A 21,818-nucleotide genomic window follows, 5' to 3' on the forward strand; every position below is an offset into this window, starting at 1 on the left:
AATCCAGCCATAATCTTCTCCAGAGTCAACTTTGTCAAACTTGACCCACACAAAGAATCACCTAAAAGGCTTCTCCAAACGTCATCAATAGGGACAGCAAAGTCGGGAAATAAACTTATCGCAGTCGACAATAGAATGCTGCTATCTTGCGACCACTCTTCAAATTTGCTCAGCATCTCTTGAATGTACCTATACTGATCAAGATAGTGCGTTTCACTCTTCAAAAGATTCCAAAAAGGCCCAGTAATAGCATAATAAATAATGCCGAGCGCTCTAATCAAACTTGATACCTTCTCACTATCGCAATCGAGCAGGACACTTTCAAGCTTCAAGTTAAACGAATCATTGAAATCATTAAAGAATTGATGAATGTGTGACTTGTGAAAGAACAATCCTGCTGCCCCTTGAAAAAAATTGTTAAACCTGTTCATTCGAAAGCTGGAAACCTTGGACTTCTCCTGCAAACATTCGGTACAAAAAGCCTCCCATTTGGCACGGCATCCATTCTTCTGGTCACCTCTTGGGCCCAAGACATCACAAGCTGTTCTTATGTAGCGTGCTGCTGCAGATTCACCAGATGAACTAAATCGAGCAAACTTTGCCTCAGCATCTCTACCTAAACCTTCACCTAACTCCTTGACAATTTCCTTCTCTATTTCTTTCAACACTCCTTCACAAGTATTACTTAACCCTAGAAGAAAATGGGCATTGCAGTATAAAAACTGAAGACCAGCTGCTTCCTCACCAAGAATTGTTTCCCTATGCGACTCTAAGTGAGTGTTAAATAATTTATTAACACTTGACCGATCCGACATCACGGCAAACATCTTCTTCATCATCTCTTTGTAGATGGCCTCCTTCTCTTCTCCTCCATATAAATCACTCAACTCCTCCATCATTGCAATAACATTATCCAGAAGGGTCACTCCATCCTCTACTGCAACAGAATTAAACCCACCTGACAAAGTTTGCCCCGAATCTAGTGTTACTTGTTGGCCGACAATCTTCTTCCCGTCTCTTGAAGTACCATCCCCATGCAAATCCCATCTTTCTGATTGCATTATACCTTCTGCTACCTGCAGCTTGCCTAATACGTGGGCACGGTCTATCATGTTGTTTGCTGTCGAGGCAGATGGCAGGCTATCAAAATTTACTTTGTGAAATACTAATCTACAGACTGTTCCAATTACATCCCCTACCTTTGTCGTTGGAACATCTAGCTCACAACACAACTCCATAACACATTTTTCAATATCATCGATGTATGGCCTACCTAGTCCATCCCCTCTTAGTTCCAACTGGTCAGAAATTAATGTGGAATGTTGGGCTTGTAAATTAACCAGGTCTCTTTTTAATGAAGCAAGCTGACATAAGTCATCCTTCTTGCGATTTGCCAGTTGTGCAACCTTAGTCTTCTGCACTCGCAACTGTCGTTGAAACCCTTTTACCTTTTTTCTCATTTTCTTTTCCCTATCCGAACACTTGAGTAGCTGAGCTTTCATGTTGCCCTCTTTTTGATTTAGATACAACGTTTTCCTTCTGAGCTTCTGGTACAGTGCACAAGATTTTAGGTTTTTCACTTGTTCACCTTTCTCCTTTAACTTTTCCTTTAATACCTTTACCTCTGTTTCTAGCTTTCTCAATTTAATATTCTTGTTTTGAAGATTATTCTCAAGAACTTTCATGTCTTTTTCCATATTACTTACTTGTTGCGACTTTTCTTTACAGAGATTTGATAAAATAGCATCTTTCTCCTTTAAGGTTCTTATTTCTTCTTCTTTAGTTTGAAGTTTATTGGTAACCTTGTGTATTTCCTTTTGGACTGTGCCCTTTTGCTTTTTTTCACCTACACTAGTCCTACTACATGTAGCTTGCTCTTGAGGAGCTGAAGTGGATTCCTTGATGACTTCATCGAGGAATCTTTTTGCCGCATCACTCCTCGACTTGGATTTGTTGAGTTTTTGAAAGACCCGTTTAGTGTTTTTGTTTTCAGTCCGTATTGTTTTTTCTCCATACCGGCTGCCATAGATCTGGTTTATCGCAGGAAACACATCGCCTCCATAGTAGCTCCCTAGCTCCAGTAGAATTCCTCGCGTCAGTGGTTGATTGTTAACAGCTGGTGGTTGGCGCATGCAACGACGAGAGATGTTTGCCGCTTCACATCTTGGTCCTTTTATCATTGAGAAAAAAAAAAACAGAAATAAAGTTTTAATAACAAAATTCCCATTGTGTGCATTTCTTTTTTGTGTTTACAAACCAGCTGGTGGGAAATCAAAACTCTCACAAGGAATACAGGCTAGGGGAACGCACAGCAACATAGGACTTTAGGAAAACATGCAAGGAGTCTGCCTGAAGTTTGTCGACCTTCCAATAAAAAAAAATAAAATAAAAACTTCACTAACCTATAAAGTTTAGGTCAATGACTTCATCGTAGAAAGTCTGGCGATCTACTGACTCTGCTGGGACACGGCTGATGATACTTTCAATCAGATGTCTGCATTTCGAAGAAGGGTAGTCTGGAAAGAACTTCCCCATCCATGTTGCAACATCTGCCCAAGATTTTTGATGAGCTGTTTTGATGGAATATACCTGAAGAAACAGCCGGTGTGTGGGTTTGAAGTCCGGTATATTTGGCCGTCGTCCACGCCCAGTAGCCACGCAAATTGCTTCAAGCAACCTCTTTGTCTCATCATCTGTTTAAAATAAGAAAAAATACATTTTATCTTAATCAGTGAATAAATAAAATATAACCAGTCACTTGAGGTATTTTTTCACGAAACTGGTTGAACTGTGACAATACGATATTCACGAATTTGTGTGTGGATTTCTTTGTGGTTTTACACTAAATTACAGGACTCAGTTATCACCACAATATCAGCCATTATTAATGAGAGTTTTTTTTACCATTTTCAGTTCACAACGAACAATAAAAAGGTGTACATTTCACGTTTTCTTGGTTTCAATTTTCAACGTCTCACGCGCAGAAAACACTCTTGAAAATTTCCGCCATCTTGGATTTTGGTTTAGTCGACATGGTCGATGGATGAACGGGATTGTCGGAATATTTTTCCACAACTTAGATCACAAAAGTATACAGTTTCAACATATTTCCCATAATTATTAATTAATAGTTACATGTATTTTTTACAGGCCAGTATTATTCTACATTTATAGACTTATTGAGCCTCAAACAGGCGCCTCGTTTTCAATTTTTGTCACAAAACAATGCGTGGTTGCCGACTTACCGAGAAATCACCCACGTACCAACATGGACGGCAAACCACAACTACCTACACTTTTGATAATTTTATCCGGATATATACATCAACTTCATTAAAAACAGACATTACACTAATCTTGAATATAATTTCTTCAAATACATACCTATGTCATCCACAAAATGTGTCGTTTCGGTGGTATTTTGGTCGTCTTTTGGTTCATCAGCTGACTCCATTTTCATCCGAGCTGCACGGCGCGGTCGTTGCGTGTCAGCATCAGGGCAATTACTAGCGCGCAGTATACTGATGTGTGCACCAGTCGGATACAATGGCTTTGCGCTTCTCCGCCATGGCTCGCGCAATTCTGCTGTTGTTGGAACTATTTTCTTCGTGAAATTCCCTTCATTTTGGTATATTTTTTGGGTTTTTTTTTACATTATATCGTTGCATTATAACGAGCGAAACATTTCAAGAGGGATTTTTGTGAATATTTTCGTCATCAACCCCCATGAATTTTATATGAAAATAAAGCTTGCTATCTACTTTTTCGTTTGGCAAACAGTATGGCTTCATATATTCATCCGCGCGACTGCCCATTCATAAAAATGAGCGACAGTAAATCTGGACGCTCCGACGCACATGAACAATGCGCCGTGCGGCAGTCAAAACAACCATGATTCAGAGGGCTCTGTACGGGTACAAACTTGCTTTATTTTACTTAAAAATTATACAAAGTGACAGATAAAGAACAAAGGTTTATTTTAATTCTTTATTTTACATCAAACGGTGAAAAGAAAACACATTTCAACCCATTTAAAATGTACGCGTTTTCCATGTATGTGTATACATGGGACACACACACAAGCCACGTATTGTGATACCTACTTACAGTGACTAGGGTGACAGCTATTGGAGAGAAGGTACTGGTGGGTGTCGGTGGGTTTACTGTAAACATCTGTGACAAGGCCATTAGGAGACTTGGTTATTGTCACATCTAGAAAGTTCACACTGGTGAGAGATTGTTCGGTAGTGAACTTTATGGTGGGGTGAAATGAGTTGATATGGTCAATAAACTCATCCAAGCTGTCTTGGTCACCACACCAGATGGAGAAAATATCATCAATAAATCTCCACCAAACTAGTGGTCGGTTGGGGGCGGAGGACAGGAGTCTGTCCTCCAACTGAGACATGAATAGGTTAGCATATGAGGGTGCCATTTTGGTACCCATAGCAGTACCCTGTACCTGTAGAAAATGCCTGTCAGAAAATGTGAAATTATTCTTCATTAGAATGTGGCTCATGAGTTCCTTAATATGACTCACTGAGGGGCGGGACTGATTACTAGCATTGAGGGCAGAGACACATGCACTCATGCCTTCATGATGGGGTATGTTAGTATACAGTGATGAAACATCAAAAGTAACCAAAATAGCAGAGTCAGGTATTTGGTGCTTGACCTCATCTAGTTTGTGGAGAAAGTCTTTGGTATCCTTGATGAAGGAAGGAATACGGCAGACTAAGGGTTTGAGGAAGCTATCGACAAACTCAGAAATGCGCTCTGTGGGGCTACCATTCCCAGATACAATAGGTCTCCCCGGGTTATTGGGCTTGTGTATCTTAGGTAGAAGGTAGAACCTTGCTGTACGGGGGTCATGTGGGAGGAGATAGTTAAATGTATCTTTCTCAATATCATTGGCATTATAAATCTTAACCAGGGTGTCACTGATATCTTGGGAGAAAGATTCAGTGGGATCAGAAGCACATTCAATGTAATGATCAGTGTTACTGAGCTGTCTAAGGCCCTCAGCAATGTAGTCATGTGTGTTCATGACTACAACTGCGGACCCCTTGTCAGCCCGTTTAATCACTATGTCTGGTGATTGGCGGAGTTGTGTAAGGGCGTGACGCTCATCTTGGGGGAGGTTGTTGGGAGTAGGGGTACTGGGGGCCTTAAGAACCTCGGAGTTAACCGAATTGATGTATGTCTCTAGAGACACATCTCGGTTCTTAGGGGGTACCCAAGTACTCTTTTCCCTGAAGCGGTTGCGGGGAATAGGTTGGGTCTCCACAGATGACTCGTCATCCATGGAGGGCTCTACATGAAAGTATTCACGTAGGCGTAACCTACGATTGAATTGGGCCATGTCCTGTTGGAAAAGAAGTTGGTTAGGCTCTCTGGGTGTGGGGCAAAACTTAAGACCCCTTGAGAGGAGTTTAACCTGTGGGTCAGTAAGGACCATGTCAGACAGGTTAACTACAGTATTGGTCTCTGGCAACCTAACAGTAGGAGGAGCAATGGTGGCTCTCTTACTGTGGAAACGTCTATGGGTGTGTTTCTTATGGTTAGCCAGGACATTCATACGTTTCTTGTTCTGTTTGTCCATTAGGGTGGACCTTAAGTGTTTGACGTTACATAGTATGGTATCTTGTAACTGTTCAAACTCTTCAATAGAGCATGACTCCTGGAGTTGAGACTCAGTGTTTGTTATCTCAAGTAACTGATTATCAATGAATTGTTGGCATTGATTTTCCAGCAACTTGATCAAACGGAAAGACGTATTAGTGAGTGTCTTGTTCCATTTCTTCAAAAAGGATGGGTCAAGGTCCCCAAAGGAAGGGGTACACTTGATCTTTTTTGAAATTGGTGATAGTGTTATTATACTAATACTACATGTTTTTTTGCATCAGTACAGTGATTTGTTTCAAATGGTTTGTTTTTTAATTATGAACTAAAAGTAGTTTTTACACTAAAATATATTTTTTGCCGATAATGTAGTGAACTACACTAATACTGCTGGTCACTTAATATGAAAACATAAATGTTTAAAAGTTTATGCATACATGTATAACAAAATATACTTTTCACCGTTTTTGTACAGATTTGTTTTTTTACACATTTCATATTTCCTGAGTTGTACATAGCACTTCACATTGCTAAAAACAATTAAGCTAAAACGTAGACGCCAACATGGTCTGTTCACTACTTACTTTCAAGGCGATCTCTAAACACATGCAGTCACAAAATATGTCTCTGTTTAAATCACTCCACAGTTAAAAGGCTGGGTTATAATCGACTGCACGATGGTCGCGCGATGGAAATCTTGATGCGTGATCATGAACAAACACTTTTTTAGGCCTCAGCAACAACTACAAAGTGTGTTTTTTAAGATCGCGCGTCTAGATTTCCATCGCGCAACTGACTTTAAACAGGCCTTAATGACCAAATAACGTAGTTATCATGTCTAAAATGCTCGATTTTAGAGAACAAATAATTTGCGACATAAAAATCTGAAGATGCTTGGTAGCTATTTCTGTTCTGTTTGTTGTGACTCAAATTAAAGTAATGTTGAGGTTCAATTTTTTAGGCTATTTCCATGTTAAGTGTTTTGCCAGACATAAGGGACTAAAAAGTGGGAGTGAATGCTTTTAGCACACATACAGGGATATTTCGTTATTGCATTAATAAGGCAAGTGCTTAGCGGGGGAAATTTTTGTCAGAATACATCATGTCTTGAAGACTTGCAATAAGACATAGGCCTACGTACGTACATACAATCAGCACGCATCAAAGTTGTCTGAATAATTGACTAGAGCGCGAACACCCCGTTATACACGTTCTGAAGCCGTGTGGGCGCATCCATGTTTATGTACAAACCAATACAAAAGCTTGAAATTTTGTACGGCTGTTTGCATGATAGTGCGTTTGTTCTTTTGTATGTGTCATCAAACCCAAAAATGCACAATCTACTGATGAGCAGACAAACTGCAAGCGTCATGTGATGTTTAAAAGGCGCGTATATTTTTTGTTTACATCATTCAAGTTGAACTTGCGGTTTTTGTTTTTTCTTTAATTAGCATGTGTGAAATAATGGCTGCCTAAATTTCTTGCTGTAAAATACGCACATGCTTACCTAAATTAAACTGGGCCCAATTTCATAAAGCTGTCTACCGGTATAACCAAGTTGTTGTTGTTACTATTTTAGTATTATAGAAAAGATTGTGCGTACATAAACGTATTTGATTTCTCAAACTTTAGGCAGCGCGGACGTACGTGAATGGGCAGGCGCAGACGTAGACGTAAGCGCACACGCCGAATGAATAAAAAACGCGGCAATAAATAAGTGTTCTCTTGAAATTAAAATAGTTCCAAAGTCACGCAAGACACCAAACATGTCTGCGCCCAGGGTGGCTTCAAAACCCAGGGGAAGTTAGCGCTCTAGTTAATAGATAAAGCTCTATGGCTATTGGACATCAACTAAAGGGTCTATAGAGATAAGTACAAAAAAAAGTGTTAGAAAAATGTACATAGATTTTTCTAACAAAACATTTCCTCAAAAACTACAGCACCTCAGCAAGTAATATTTTCAGGGAAGCTTTCTACTATCATTATCCTCAAACTGTTTAAGTTTAATGAAAATCTGTGGACATTGTGTTAAAGGATTTGGGTACCTTTTCAAAAAGTCCACATATATTAAACTTACAGGGTTTGAAGGTAATGATAGCAGAAAGCTTCCCTTCAACTATTACTAACTGAGGTTGTGTAGTTTTTGAGAAATGGGTAAAACAAGTCACAAAATAATTGTTGTCTCAAGTGAGCAAAAATTATTTTAGCATGTAAAATCCCATTAACCAGTTATATACGATTTTACACGCTAAAACTGAGACAAAATTTATTTGTTTTACTCATTTCTCAAAAACTACAGCACCTCAGTAAGTAAAATTTCAAGGGAAGCTTTCTACTATCATAATCTTCAAACTGTGTAAGTTTAATGTAAATCTGTGGACAGTGTGTTTTTTGTTTAAAAAGGGTACATAGACTCTTTAAAAGTACCATGACTATTAAAAATATTACTTACTGAGGTGCTGTAGTTTTTGATAAATGAGTAAAACAATGTAACAAAACTAATTTCATCTCAGTTTTAGCATGTAAAAATGTATTAACCAGTTACGGTATGTTATTGTATAATACCATAACTGATTAATACATTTTTACATGCAAAATTAATTTATGTCTCTTACTGATCTGGTCTCCTCTTTGCCAGGCGATTTGACACATTGTTCAGTTTAGTTCTGATGTAGCCTTTGATGTCGCCTGGCTTCCTATCCATAAATCTGGCTCTCACACATTCTAGCATCAAAAGAAACATTAAAATGTTGTTAAGTACATGTTCTACAAATTTAATATGTCAAAGCTTTTGCTCATCCATTCTTTAAAGGTCAAATATACGTTACTGTTCTATACACACCAAAGCAACATTTCCTAGCACCAGTGTATGATTGGGCATTACTATCAGGATATTCCTTTGCTTTGAGACATGTGTTTTCAACAGTCCAACCAGGTACTTACTAAACACTTAAGAACATATTGTAACAAAAATATTTATAAAAGATTGTTCGCCCTTAACCGATGTGCCAAGTCTCCGTGTAGAAAGTTTTCCACATGGATTGGTACGTGTTAAGACCAGGATATTCCTTTAGAAAACATAGAAACTAATTATGTCGTGTGGATGAATGACGGGTACACAAAACGTTTACAGCCTATTTGGTGTACGATTTACCTAACAATTCTTGTGCTTACTTTGTCATGAGCATTTTGTTGTTTTCTACACCACTTTTTAAATTAAATTTGTATAGTGATTGCTACAGAAGCGCGGAAATCTTAATGGCAAGTTAAAAAAAGAAAAGCCAAATTGGCTATTATAAATCTTACCCATAATGGCATTAACCATGTCTATGTCCATTGCTGCCTTTTGTTTGGTTAGGTCGCCTTGATGGACCGATTTGCTGCCTGTCAATGAATGAGTCGCTAAGTACTCATCTGTACATAGACAGGACAGCAAATCATTGACCAACTTCTGTGGGTCCCTTGTATTACATCTTAACAGCATTTCATGGGTGATTAGTCCTGCAGGCTGAAGAGTCAAAAAACAGAACACCACACAGATGCATAAATATGTAAGGATGCCACTGAGTAGTCCTACCACTGAGGTGTTTAGAATATTAATAAGGAATTTTCAAGACTTCAGCTTTTATCATTTGCTGGTGAAAGGCTAACGCAATGGCCTTCCACCAATTGTCTGTTTTTCCAGCCAAGAGAAAGCTATTTTAGTAGTATGAAATGATTTTCTGTGAAACAATTAATAAAATAACCCCCACTACAAGACAAGTGAGCGATTAATCGGTCACACTTGAGTTTAGTGGACTAGATTTCCATTGGTCTATTAAAACCCCCAATTTTACTAAATAAAATGCCACATTGCCTATTTGTTATTACTTGTACTTCATGTATATAAGTAGAAAAAGGGATATACTGATGCGGAAGAAAGCAGTTTGAAAAAGTAAATTGCTGACCATTCAAGGAATTTAAAGGGGACCAAACAATAAAAAAAAAAAAAAACAGAATTTCAAATTGTTGGAATTACTTCATTTCTGAAAATGGATGAAGAGAGCACGGATAATCCATTTTAAAAAATAAATGTACAGCTCATCTTTAAGTGAGGCCGTAATTCGTTCTTAAATGCTTTACATGTACTAGGTTTATTAGAACCTATATTCAACATGTGATGTGTAACTACATGCACTCTATAAACCAATGTACTTTGACTAACCCGAGGTTCTGGTGTCTGGCATGGGGTTGTGACAGAACAACCCAGCTGGTTCTCTTGCATTGTTGATTCAGGCTGCCCTGCAGATTCGGCTCTCTTCAGTAATGATGGCAATGCTAAAATATTGAAAAGGGCAAATTTGAACACTATTGTCAGTGAATTAAACACAATTGTGTCTCAGGTTTAGTTCAAAACCGACAGCTTACAGGCCAACAACAATTATAGTGCAAAATATTCAGTCTTATTACACAGAGTCTCTTTTTTAGATGGTGAACAGGCCAATATCATTCAAATGTGTCAAATAACATGTACTAGAATAAAGACACATACACATGTTGGCTAAGTGTACATGCATTGTCACATCAACATTTTAAAGTTAACATGTTTAAGTTTCATTGGTTGATTTTACTTGAAGGACCCCTAATTCTGACTCAATGTGGAGAAGGCAGACAACTAATCACCTCAATGGAGGTTCCAGTTTTCAAGTTCCGCATGAAAGTTTGTTCATTTACATTGCCAACTGTTATTTGAAAAGAATTTCAACTAAACTTACATTTTATTAGGGACAGGGTTTTCACTAATGCTTTCTTCTCGATGTTGAGGGCGTTATTCTCTTTTTCTAAAGTTGCCACTTGTCTGTTGGCATTGCAGCAGGCGACCTAGAATAAATTGTAAAATTATTTTAGACAGTTTTTTGTACATTTAAAAGATGTGATTACTCGACACTTGAAACCTGAGAGTGGAGCCGAAAAATCCCAGCTCCCATATTTTATGCAATTGAATTCCTTCAAAGCCTTCACTATACATCAATCTTTTGATACAACACAGACATGTATGTATTCACTTACATCTGTCTCATTATCTTGGTCGTCAAATTGGACTCCTAGCTGGGCTACAATCCTGTTGTAGCCCAGGTCGGCGGGAGGCTTCTTCCTACGAGGCTGCCGCGTAACTTCCTGTGGGGTGACAAAAATCAATCAATGTTTCCATGGTAATTACAGTCACTAAAAGGAATATTTGAAATGTACTACTGTACAAGCCAGGCATGCCAGGGGAAAAACCAACCTCCTCACTTCCAGACTCCTCATCACTGGTAAACCTCTTCCTCTTCACCGATCGCTTTCCACGCCCCATGACTGTCTCTTCTTGGCTGCTGCTTGAACACAACGCACGGTCGTCATCAAGGCATGTTGCAGCTGGTCCACCTTTGGTCAGCTCATTCCGGCGTTTCACCAGCTCCTCTCTGCGATCTTGAAAAAAAAAAATTATGTTTTTTAGCTAATTTTTTTTGGTGAAAAAGTCCCAACCTCAAGTCATTTTCATGTTCAGTCAACGTCAGTGATGCTTCTGAAATTTCCAATTATTATATCTATGGAGAGGGCCGATGGGCCAGGGGGAGGGCCGAGGGATACATTTCACTTTTGTGGGTTTTTGTGTTTGAAAATAACCATCTAGGCCTACATGATCTAGCACAAAGTATTTTACTGTGTTGCACTTGTTCAACACAGTGGTCGCACTTAATACCGACAACTCACAACAACAAATTTTAAATGCACTTTAACAAGTTTAAAAGATTATTTGAACACAAGTCAATCGTTAAATATATGTATGTAGGACCCTAGAAGAGTATGCATCTAAATCACTTTCAAACTGTTGACAAATTTGTATTTTTAACTGTAAAAAAGGTTTTTTTTTTACCCAGAATTAATAACGAACGGTAATATCCGCCATGTTGTCTTTCGAGGTACCTGAACGATGAATTACCATTATATCCCAGTTAGCAATAAACGGTTGGTCCACTAGCGGTCCACCGGCGGCACCGACGTCGGGCCGCGGGTGGCTGCCAACGGTGGACCGCCGAAGAAATGTCCGTCAGCAAGCTGTCGGTCCATCAGCGGCATCCGAGTGGCCGCCATCGGCGGGCCGATGGCGGACCGTGGCTGTCATTTAATACCCAGCGGGAGCCTCTATTGGACCGACGTCGGCCCGCCCGTTCCATCGACAAGCCGGCTGCTGCCGCTGGTGGGCCGCTGGGGGACCAACGTTGGTAACCAGTTGTCTACCGCCCTCCGACCGCTCATTATACCCTCCCCCTCCCTCCCCTTCCCTAGGCCCTCATCCCTCCTCTCCCCTTGTGCTCCAAACGATTGAACAATTATTAAACATGTACATGTACACACAGGCTGAAATGTATAGGTTAAATTGCACCAATTAACATGGTACACTTTATTTTGAAACAAATGAAGCTAAAGTTGGCAAAACTGGCAATGTTCTGTACATGAGTTACATGACTCTTGTTATTGCCACTAATACAAAACAAGTCTTTTGTACAATGAATACATTGTATTACTTAATTATTATAGCAAAACCCTGAGTATTTTCTTTAAGGTTGTACTGCACAATGAGTACATCTAAACAGTGGCTTACATCTGGCAAATAAAAGTGTTGGCAATTTTTGTTCTACGAGAACAGAGCAAAATCATCAGTATTGTCACTAATAAAAAAACAAGTATTTTGTATTTTTGTTCTGGACTTCACAACCTTAATCAATAACTAGCATCGTCAATAATTGAAACATTATTTTTGTACAATAAATGAGGTGAAAAAAGTTAATTAAATACATGTAATACCACAAGGTTATTAAAGTAAGAACAATCAGTACAGCAAAACCGTGGCTGAAATACTAGCAAATATTTATCTTGTCTGTATTTTTATGTAATAGGCCAACTAAAACAAACGAAATAAATTAGTAAGTTTATCAAATACTTTAAAACAAATTTTGTGTAGAATAAATAATGTGAAGACAACTTTTTAAATAGTAGCACAATAGTAGCACAAAACATCCATGATATTTCATTACTTAAATGGTAAAACCCCGAGTGTTTTCAAAATTGTTTGACTACACAATGAGAAAAGCAAAACTGTGGCAAATATTGTACTTGGCAAGGTTAACCAAAAAAACACAATTAAAACCAAACCTACTACTCTTTAACACAGCACGCAGGACTTTAACACGCCTTTGAACATCTTTAATATTAATATTATTTATTAACCAAAGCAAACAATGTGGGGTCAGACAGGGGTCACACTGTTTATTGCTGCTCAACACCATTGTTATCAGCGATGGCATCAGCAGCTTCAGCAGCTGCAGCAGCAGCAGCACGGTTTAGTCGCTCCTTTCTACCACCACATCTATCTGCAGAGCCCTTAAAAAAATGGGCAACCTCCCGCTGTATTTCGGCATCAGACGCCTTGCAGGTTGGTCTGTTTCTCCGGATAGCTTCTATTTGAAATAAATGAAAACAGATATTTAATGTAGCACATGATGTTATGAATAACCAAATTCATTAAAGAAAATCGACAACAAATGGCTAAATATGTAATTTTGACAATCAGGCAAAATATATCAAACTAATTAATGTTGACCTTTCATAATGCAACATGTACATGTACACGGTTGGCTTGTTCAGCAAAATTCATTCCACTGCCCAGTTTTCTGCTGATATATTATACAGCAATTGAAAGGCATCACAGCCTAATTGTAAAATCAGTGTACAAGTGCTTGTGCAAGTTTGGGTCAGTCTCCAGAAGGTTTTCCAACACGTCAACATCTTCCAGAGACTTTAGAGGGAAGTCTAAACCGTCTGGCAGTTCGAAGTCATTTTCAGTAGCCCTAGCCTCTTGAAGTTTTGCCAACAACTGGCTGTGGTGATCAGCCTTCTTCTTTAATTCTGCCAAGTCACTCTTGATTTCAGTCAACAGAGTGATGAGAAGGCGCTGTGTGGCTGCAAGAGGGATAGTACATTTATAGAGGTTTTGAAACAAAACAACATACAAACAAAACAAAAATAATCGAATTGACAATGTTTGAAAGTTAGATTATACAGAAGTCTTATGCTGCACATACGTATTAGTCTTGGTGTAATTAAAGATCAGCTGTCCACTTAATTTGTTCTCATAGCCCAAATTTCAGGTCGATATCTACAATTGAGTTTGGCTAGTACCACCATTTCTTGGTAGACCACAAGGCCTTTCTCAACAGTAGAAATACCTTTAGTACATCTTAATGCGCCATTTGGAGTTTTGTTCCTTTGCCAATTTATTTGAGGTCAAAAGTTCTTTAATTTCCTCATAAAATCCAGCTTCTTCGATTCAGCAGATTAATGAAAAAATTGATAGAAACTTACCATCAAACGAAGATTTGTTCAACCCCTGTCGAACAAGATGACTTACAGCCGGTGGTCTTTCCTGGAGCAGACTAACAGCCGTTGGTCTTTCCTGAAGCGGGGACTGGGTCCTTTCTCGGTTGGATGGTCTCTGGGTGGCCCGTGGTCTTCGCAGTTCAGGGGTTTGCATTACCATTGTATGGCCTGCATCGGAGGTGAAATTCAGAAGGCCAGCAGCATTTCTTGGAGGGATGGGCGAGTCGTGCAAGGTTTCAACCACCTCTTCATCAGAAGAGTCGGAAACATACTTTCGATTGATCCTAAAACAAAAACAAAATGTAAAACCTCCTAAATGCATCGTCTTAAAACCAGGACAAATGCTAATTTTTTAGGCAAGGAAAAAGATCACTTGTGATATCACTAAAAGAAACAGTTTATCACAAAGATTGACAGGGACTTTAAGCATTAAACCATTTAAAGTTTGCATACACCAAATATGTGGTTGCAAAACTGGTTTTGAAAACATATTGATAATTCAAGTGCCAGAGATTTCTTGATGTGCAAAAATATTGCAGCTTTGTACAAGACTTTTTTTCGAGACATGGCAAAATTTGTGTAGATTAGTCAGTGAGTAGAAGAGGTGTTTTGAAAAAAGCAAGTTATATTAAACCAATAATTTCGTGCGTACCTCCTCCTTCTCTTGGCTGGAGGGTTCTCTCAGTTTGCAGATCTGATGTGTCCTCAGCTCGTCTGAGTCGATGCCTTGCCATTTCGTAAGAGTCTAAGGATACAGAATTTGAAAAAATGAAATTTTGTAAAAGGTCCGTATAAACAAGCAATATTTATAACCGGCAATTTTAGAAGAAAAAGAAATAATTGAGAAAATGTACATTATTTTTTTCACAATGTGGGATTTTTAATAATATTAAAAACAAAATTGAAAAAAATAGAGCGCTATTTGTACTTCCTTTAGCAAACTCACACAGAAAATTTATGTTTGGTTTAATAATGCAACACGTGCATGTGAAGACGTTACAATTGAGTGAACATGTACAGATAAACTTGATAGCAAATCATACTCATTTCTACTTCCAGTGGTAGCACTATTATGGGCACCACACACGCAAAATCGGTGCAGGTCTCCATGGTTCATCACAGTCTACGGAACGTAGTAAGAATTTGGGTTTTAAACTGACGAATTGTGCTCGCTGTTTTTTCTTTTTTTTTAAGACTTCAACAAAACGCTGCTTGCAACTTGTTCCCCATGCTATGTGTCAAACGAATAGTACGTTTGTGAAAAATTGTCCATACAAGCATATTCCAGTATGTGTTGACCAGCGATCATGACACTGGAGTGCCTTTTTGAAATCGAGACCGCGGCTAACACACACATACATGTTGCGGTAAATGTAAAAAAAACAAATCGCCCTCTGACTGCCAAGTTTCATGTTATGTTCGTAATTTGATATATAAAAAAATGCTGGCCTAAGTGATATCGAGATGAAAAAAAAGAAGAAAAGGTACTGTTTCTTACCAGTTGTTGTCAACACTCTGATGGCATGGATATGCCACTCTGACCCTGGAACTTCTGCCTCACGCACAGCCTTGTCAATGCGGAAGGTTGTCCTGTACGGTGGCCAATAGCAATCCTTATCATTTATAAGCCACCTTGTAGACACTATAGCCAGGTCGTCGTCCTCCCCGGTAAACGCTACTACAGCTTAAGTCATGCTGAAATGGAAGAAACTGTATATGTTTATGATCAATGCAAGAGGGGGAGTATTACATGCTGCTTTCTGTATGGTAGCATTACGCATTTCCTACCAATGGCTGTTACCTCACACGATTCCAATACACCACTCAACTGAGAAACTCTACAAATGCCGAGATGAGTGGAGTCCAGAGGATATGAGAACATTTTTTTAACAACTGTGAACTTTTCGAAAACCACAAACTTGTCTTGCTCAACAGTGTAAAAGTTTCTCACAACTACCATGTCTTTGTCGATTTCAACACAGTTATCCCCCACAGTACATTTGATGGTGCAATCCTCTCTGTGAAGTTCACTGTAGTGAGAGCTGACATAGCATGCATACGCAGGAAGTGGCCCTATATGCCGCTCCTTCTGAAGAAGACAACCAGCATGTGCGGGATCTTTTTGACGTTTCTCGGATAACCGTCGGGCAACTTGCTGCAGTGGTGATTCTATGCGTTTAAGCCTTCCCAAGAAGTTTTCGAATTCAAAGCAAGATATGTTGTCGAGATGACCATGCAGTTTCATCTCTTCTGACAAGTGTACTAACCCGTGTACATTGTATGTTAACATGTCGCGGCCATAAATATCTGCAAACTGATGGATGAAAGACACCAACAAGTCATGAGCATACTGGCTGTTGTTGACGCACAGTGATGGATTAAGAAAAATGTGAATTCCTACAGACAAGAGCATAAAATTGTGGTACATATCTTCAGGCAAATAGGTGCGCATCACCAATGGGCCGGTGTATAGCAACAGCTGGCGAAATTCTGTAGCCTTCCATCGCTCAAATTCACTTATGGCCCTAGGTTTTCGGGCAAATTCACTGGCAGTGAAAGGCCTGAAGGACACAAGCATTGTTGACATGCCCTTGACATCTCTTGGGCTTAACCTATTTTTTAAAGGACCTTTCAACCAAAACTTGACAAGTCGGAAGGTTGAAACCATATCTATCCGAAGTCTAACTAGTGGTGTGCTGCCTTGCAGGTGATGTCCTTTGTTAGCCTTTCTGCGGAAAGAGTCATCAGTTCTCAGTGGGGCATCAGTTTCTGGAAATGTAACTTTTCCCAAGTACACTCCATATTGATTGCACTTGTCACATCCATAGTAACCGCTATGTCCTTTTACATTCTTTATAAAAGCACGGGCAGGGGTGTCACACATCACAGCGCTGATATTGAATTCAAAATGTTTTGTCTGGTACATAACACCATCACTTTCAAGACGCTCAGCTTCATCAACAAAATCTTGCAAGAAATCGAGGTTGGATGGCTTGCTAGTACCATAGAACAATCCAATAACAAAAGGACCATTTTTGCGACAATTTTCTACCAAACCAAGAATAGGCCAAAATTGTCCACCAGAACTTTTGAACAAAGGGAGACGGTCAACATTTACTTGCAGAATGACTTTATCACATAACAGGCAAGCCTCGGTCAGTACCGACAGTACACCTTCCTTGATGCCTTTATGGTAGTACAATCCACCTGAAACACCTTTTGTTATGATTTGAGTATCAGTTTGAAGCAGGGTTCTTGGGTCTTTGGGCAAGTCTGGGTGATGTTTCTGTAGGATTGACAGAATTCCAGACAACGCTCTGTGGGTTATGTTGTGCTCTGCAGCCCAGCAAGCAAGATCGTCTTTCATATCATCTCTACTACAACAATCTGTGAGACTGCGAGTTGGCATGGGCATCGCGTTTCCCCTGAAATCATACAATGGGTAAATGTTGGTACACTTTACTAATAATAATAATGACATATGTTACAGATGGGCTTTCTCTCCCCTTATCCTGTTCCTTTTGTTATGACATATTTGTTGGTCTTTAAGAACATCTGTGGTATTTGGCAAAACAGGTCAGTCTGTTTCACAATGTGTATTGTTAGATGTTATGCAACGGTCATAATGTAACATTGTGTCCTTAATGTGTTGACACTCCAAACTTATTGTTAATGTGCAGTGGACACAATGTTTAGTATAATTGCCCACTGCATTGTGTGATGTTTCTAGCCTATAAAATACTGGGTATGCCTCTTGCTGGGTTACACTCATCACTCCGCCACCACTGAGTCAGCCAGGGGCTCTGCCCAACCCATACATTGATGGGTGTCACCACTCCAACCGTCGGCCACACCATTGTCCAGTGTTGGTGTTTCAGCCATATTCCAGTTATAGAGGCAGTCAGTCACAACTGTGCTCTTTCTCCTTCAAGTTGATGGCTTGAACCAACCGGTTCTTGCACAGAGACAGTCAGTCAAAACTGTGCTCTTTCTCCTTCAAGTTGATGGCTTGAACCACCCGGTTCTTGCGCTCCGATGGCCTAAAACCCACGCCCGGTTTTGAGGCTCTTCCTAGATGGCCTAAAACCCACGCCCGGTTTTGAGGCTCTTCCTAGATGGCCTAAACCCATGCCAGGTTTGAGGCTCTCCCCAGATGTACCAATCTAGTGCCAGACGTCAATTTAGAAGAGACACCGTGTAACCAGCACATCAAACCCAGTCATCAAACTTCCGGTAGCTATAATCTTAGAGTCTCTCATTTGAATTGTATTAAATCTGCCATGTACATTATTAATTGTTCTATTGCTTTAAATATTGTTGTTTGAGTAAAATAAATTATCATCGTGAATATAATCGCTGGTTAGGTTTCACTCTTCCTTGTCAAATGTCTCTGTCGTGCTTTAGTTCCTTTTTGACATTGTAATGGACTAGGCGCACGTAACAGAATTGGGGGCTTGTCCGGGAGCGAACTGAACAAAATTCAGTAAATTCCTGAGCCATTTTAAAATTCAGTGTTTCGATTTCACTTACAAATTTTAAGTGAACCAATTTCTCTGTTGTTTAACCAGCAATTATATCACGATGGCGGAGAAGTTTTCAATACAAGACTTCGTCGCTGACTTTGAAGAGAGTCCTTTAGGGAGCAAAGTGTTTGGTTTAAAAAGGACCGAGTTATTTGAGGTTGCCAAACATTACAAAATTTCCGTAGCTGCTAGTATGAAAAAGACTGACCTACGAGCAGTAATTTTGGAACATTTGGTTGATGTAGAAATTTTGGAAGAATCAATGGTTGAAGAAAAACAAGTAGAGGGTAATGCTCATTCAGTTAAGGCGGCTATTAAACTTAAACAACTTGAGCTAGAATTTCAGCTAGTAGCGTCAAAGAAATTAGACAAAGAGTTGGAATTGTTTCAGCTGAAACAGCATTCCAAATCCAATGAGCAATCAAGCTAAGAAATTTGATCCTACCAAGTTCATTAGATTAGTACCTCCTTTTGAGGAGAAAGACGTTGACAAATATTTCGCTCACTTTGAGAAAGTTGCCGATAGACTTGAGAGGCCTAAAGATATGCGTACTTTGCTTCTACAGAGTGTACTAGTTGGTAAGGCACAAGAGGTTTATTCCACTTTTCCTATTGACAAAAGCGCTGATTATGATTTAGTCAAGGCTGCAATTTTGAAAGCCTACGAACTTGTTCCAGAGGCATATAGGCAGAAGTTTCGTGAAAAATGAAAACGAGAAAACAAAACGTATGTTGAGTTTGCTTATGAGAAGAAAACCTTGTTCAATAGTTGGTGTAGATCCTGTAAAGTTAAGGAAGATTTTGGCATGTTACGACAGCTAATCCTCCTTGAGGAATTTAAGGCTAACATGCCTTATGCTGTCAAAGCGCACCTAGAAGAGCAGAAAGTTACAGATTTAGAATTAGCGGCTGTGATGGCCGATGATTTTGCTTTGACACACAAAGTTAGTTTTTTGCATGCTAATGTTCAGGATCACAAGAAAGGCAACAAGACTTTTGTTCAATCTAAACCTGTTTCTGATAATAGGCCAAAGACTGAGACAAAACCACAGTCTACCTCTGATGCAAGTTCTAAAGGGTCAACTTCCGATAGCTTTTTTGACACTTCCAAACAAGTACAATGCAATTACTGTAAGAAATTTGGGCATACTATATCAGTTTGTAATGCATTGAAAAGGAAAAATGCGGCTCTTGCCGAGTCAAAAACTGTTGCTTTTACCAATAGTACATCTCTTTCAAGCTTAAATAAGTTTGATCACAAAAGGACATCTTTGTCTGACATTAGAGAGGAGTTTATGCCCTTTGTTTCTAAGGGATTTGTATCGCATACAATTGTCATCTGCATATTTTTATGCTTTTAAAGTGTCAGTATATAAGACTTTTCTGGCAACAAATTTCACCTTTTCAACGCGCGATTTTGTGTGCGCAACGCATTCGGAATGTACCATTACGATCTTGGGTATTTTTGCGCTCCATGACGTAAGCTTGGTGAGAAAGCAAACACGGCGGTAAAAAAAATAACAAAAACCTTATTTGTTCACACTTCAACAACAAAAATAAACAGATGGTGATTGTATGAGATATTTATATTTTGCTTTTGTTTAAGGATTTTAGTGCATTTTGAACATGAGTTTTGTCATGAGTTGTTGGTAATAAGTAGGACCATACTGATGCGGTAAACAACCTTACATCAATCAACACTAGTAGCACTCCATGACGGAAAAACTATTTTGGCCCCAACAGTACAGGAATCAAAAAACACTTCCCCGCTCTATTCGAGACACTGAAAGTGAAACTGCTCTATACACCCAACCAAAAACTGACCTGAAAAAGAATAACAGATTTAAAACCTACTGAATTATGGCCAAAACAAAATCTAAAAACATCCACTCTCGCTCTCAAAGAGTCAAACCTGTGATGTGTACAAGACATGCTGATGTTTTCGTCTGTCGTGTGGTTCCTAGTGTGATATCTGTAGCCGTCTACGGAACCACTGAGGGTTACCAGCCTATTTTTCTCCATTACATGGACACGTTTTGGCATACACTCACAGGATTGTCATGTACTCGTACAACACATTTCTTTGATCCAATATAACAGACTTACAAATTGCAACTGATCACGTTCACAGGATATTGTCCGCTCAATAAGAAGAGCTGTATGTTAGAGTAGATCATGATGATTGATACTTGATGAGGTAATTTTTTCGTCAGACCTATTTACTATTACAATAGTATTTAGTATTAGGAACCGGGCGCCAACTACATCACCCAGATCTTTCGATCCATGATCTATATTATAATATATACTACTTACCTTATATATCTGAGCTTTTTCGGTACATGTAAATGTGAAGATACGCAAATTCAACGCTGTTTCTCTCGAAGTAAGTGTAGGCTGCTGATGAGCGAAGTCTGCTTTTGAATTGAAATGGTGATTTCGCTTTGCCCGGCTGGCCCCCACGCGCGTGGGGGGGATTAACGTGCCACGTCAATGGCTTGTCAATGGCTGTATGGAAGTCCATGCACGCGCCCCGATCATGCATGCACATACCACGCAGATATCACATGCACACCATTGCACACACGGCATTAGGTGATAGAAGAATAAAAGGCCTGGGTCTATGCAATCGTACGTGCTACAAATACAGTGCAGTGGAGATACACAACGAATAAACTTCCGGGGCATGCAGCCGCCGCCGGATGATTGTCAAACAGCCGAAGTAAAAGAGAAGAAAAAATAAACCAGGTCCCATGCATGATAAACGATAAAATATTCTTTATAATTATTCTATAGCCGTTGCTGTTAATTATTGTCAGAGCTTAATTGTGTATTTTCTGTCGGAAACAGAAGTGTCAAAGCTGTAATGCGTGGTTTAGTACAAAACATGTATAATTTCGTCAACATCGGTCCCCCATCGGTCCAACCTCGGCTGGACGACCATTATTTAGTACACGGCGGTCCGTTAGCGGTCCGGAAGCGGCAAACCGATGGTATTTACGCGGCCGTTTAATGGTGGCTACCATCGGCGGACCACTGTCGGTAGACGGGCGGCGTGCCGATGCCGCTCATCCGCTTCTCAGCCGCTGGCGGCCCGACGGTGGCTTGCGCACTGGGATACTGCAGGGGTAATTTCTCAGGGATGAGTTGTATTTTTTTCTTTGTACGACGGTTGGGTCAATGCTTCGTTTTACATATACAAGCTTTTTAGTTAGTATTTTCATGTCTTAAAATTGATTTAAATGTATCAGCATGTATGTATAGGCCTAG

At 39.5% G+C, this 21,818-nt stretch overlaps 2 protein-coding genes and 1 long non-coding RNA gene across 3 annotated transcripts; all 3 read right to left on the minus strand.

The window, feature by feature from the left end:
* Positions 1-8,234: 8,234 nt before the first annotated feature.
* Positions 8,235-11,739, minus strand: LOC117305803. Its single transcript, XM_033790679.1, has 7 exons — positions 11,628-11,739; positions 10,889-11,073; positions 10,672-10,779; positions 10,377-10,482; positions 9,827-9,919; positions 8,929-9,130; positions 8,235-8,346 (listed from the first exon to the last, which is right to left on the minus strand). Coding segments are annotated over exons 1-5 (513 nt in total). The 3' UTR covers positions 8,235-8,346; positions 8,929-9,130; positions 9,827-9,917.
* A 231-nt stretch (positions 11,740-11,970) lies between these two features.
* LOC117305819 lies at positions 11,971-14,715 on the minus strand. The gene is made up of 3 exons (XM_033790691.1): positions 14,678-14,715; positions 14,011-14,309; positions 11,971-13,608 (listed from the first exon to the last, which is right to left on the minus strand). The coding sequence occupies exons 2-3, from the start codon at positions 14,183-14,185 to the stop codon at positions 13,352-13,354; spliced, it is 432 nt and encodes a 143-aa protein (XP_033646582.1). The 5' UTR covers positions 14,186-14,309; positions 14,678-14,715; the 3' UTR covers positions 11,971-13,351.
* On the minus strand, positions 14,713-20,955 carry LOC117305820. Its single transcript, XR_004520737.1, has 3 exons — positions 20,865-20,955; positions 15,524-15,720; positions 14,713-14,770 (listed from the first exon to the last, which is right to left on the minus strand). It is a non-coding gene; the product is annotated as an uncharacterized LOC117305820 (long non-coding RNA).
* Positions 20,956-21,818: the final 863 nt, after the last annotated feature.

Source organism: Asterias rubens, unplaced genomic scaffold (assembly GCF_902459465.1).
Source record: "Asterias rubens unplaced genomic scaffold, eAstRub1.3, whole genome shotgun sequence".
Lineage (NCBI taxonomy): Eukaryota > Metazoa > Echinodermata > Asteroidea > Forcipulatida > Asteriidae > Asterias > Asterias rubens.

Bases quoted from the DNA above. Each gene is read 5' to 3' on its own strand.
- LOC117305803 (XM_033790679.1), bottom strand. From the start codon at position 11,739: ATGGCGGCCACTCGGATGCCGCTGATGGACCGACAGCTTGCTGACGGA. The intron at 10,780-10,888 runs GTTGGTTTTTCC...GTCACCCCACAG, and splicing joins AGGAGTCTGGAAGTGAGGAG to GAAGTTACGCGGCAGCCTCG. The intron at 10,483-10,671 runs GTAAGTGAATAC...AATTTATTCTAG, and splicing joins ACCAAGATAATGAGACAGAT to GTCGCCTGCTGCAATGCCAA.
- LOC117305819 (XM_033790691.1), bottom strand. From the start codon at position 14,185: ATGGTAATGCAAACCCCTGAACTGCGAAGACCACGGGCCACCCAGAGA. The intron at 13,609-14,010 runs GTAAGTTTCTAT...TCCCTCTTGCAG, and splicing joins GAACAAATCTTCGTTTGATG to CCACACAGCGCCTTCTCATC.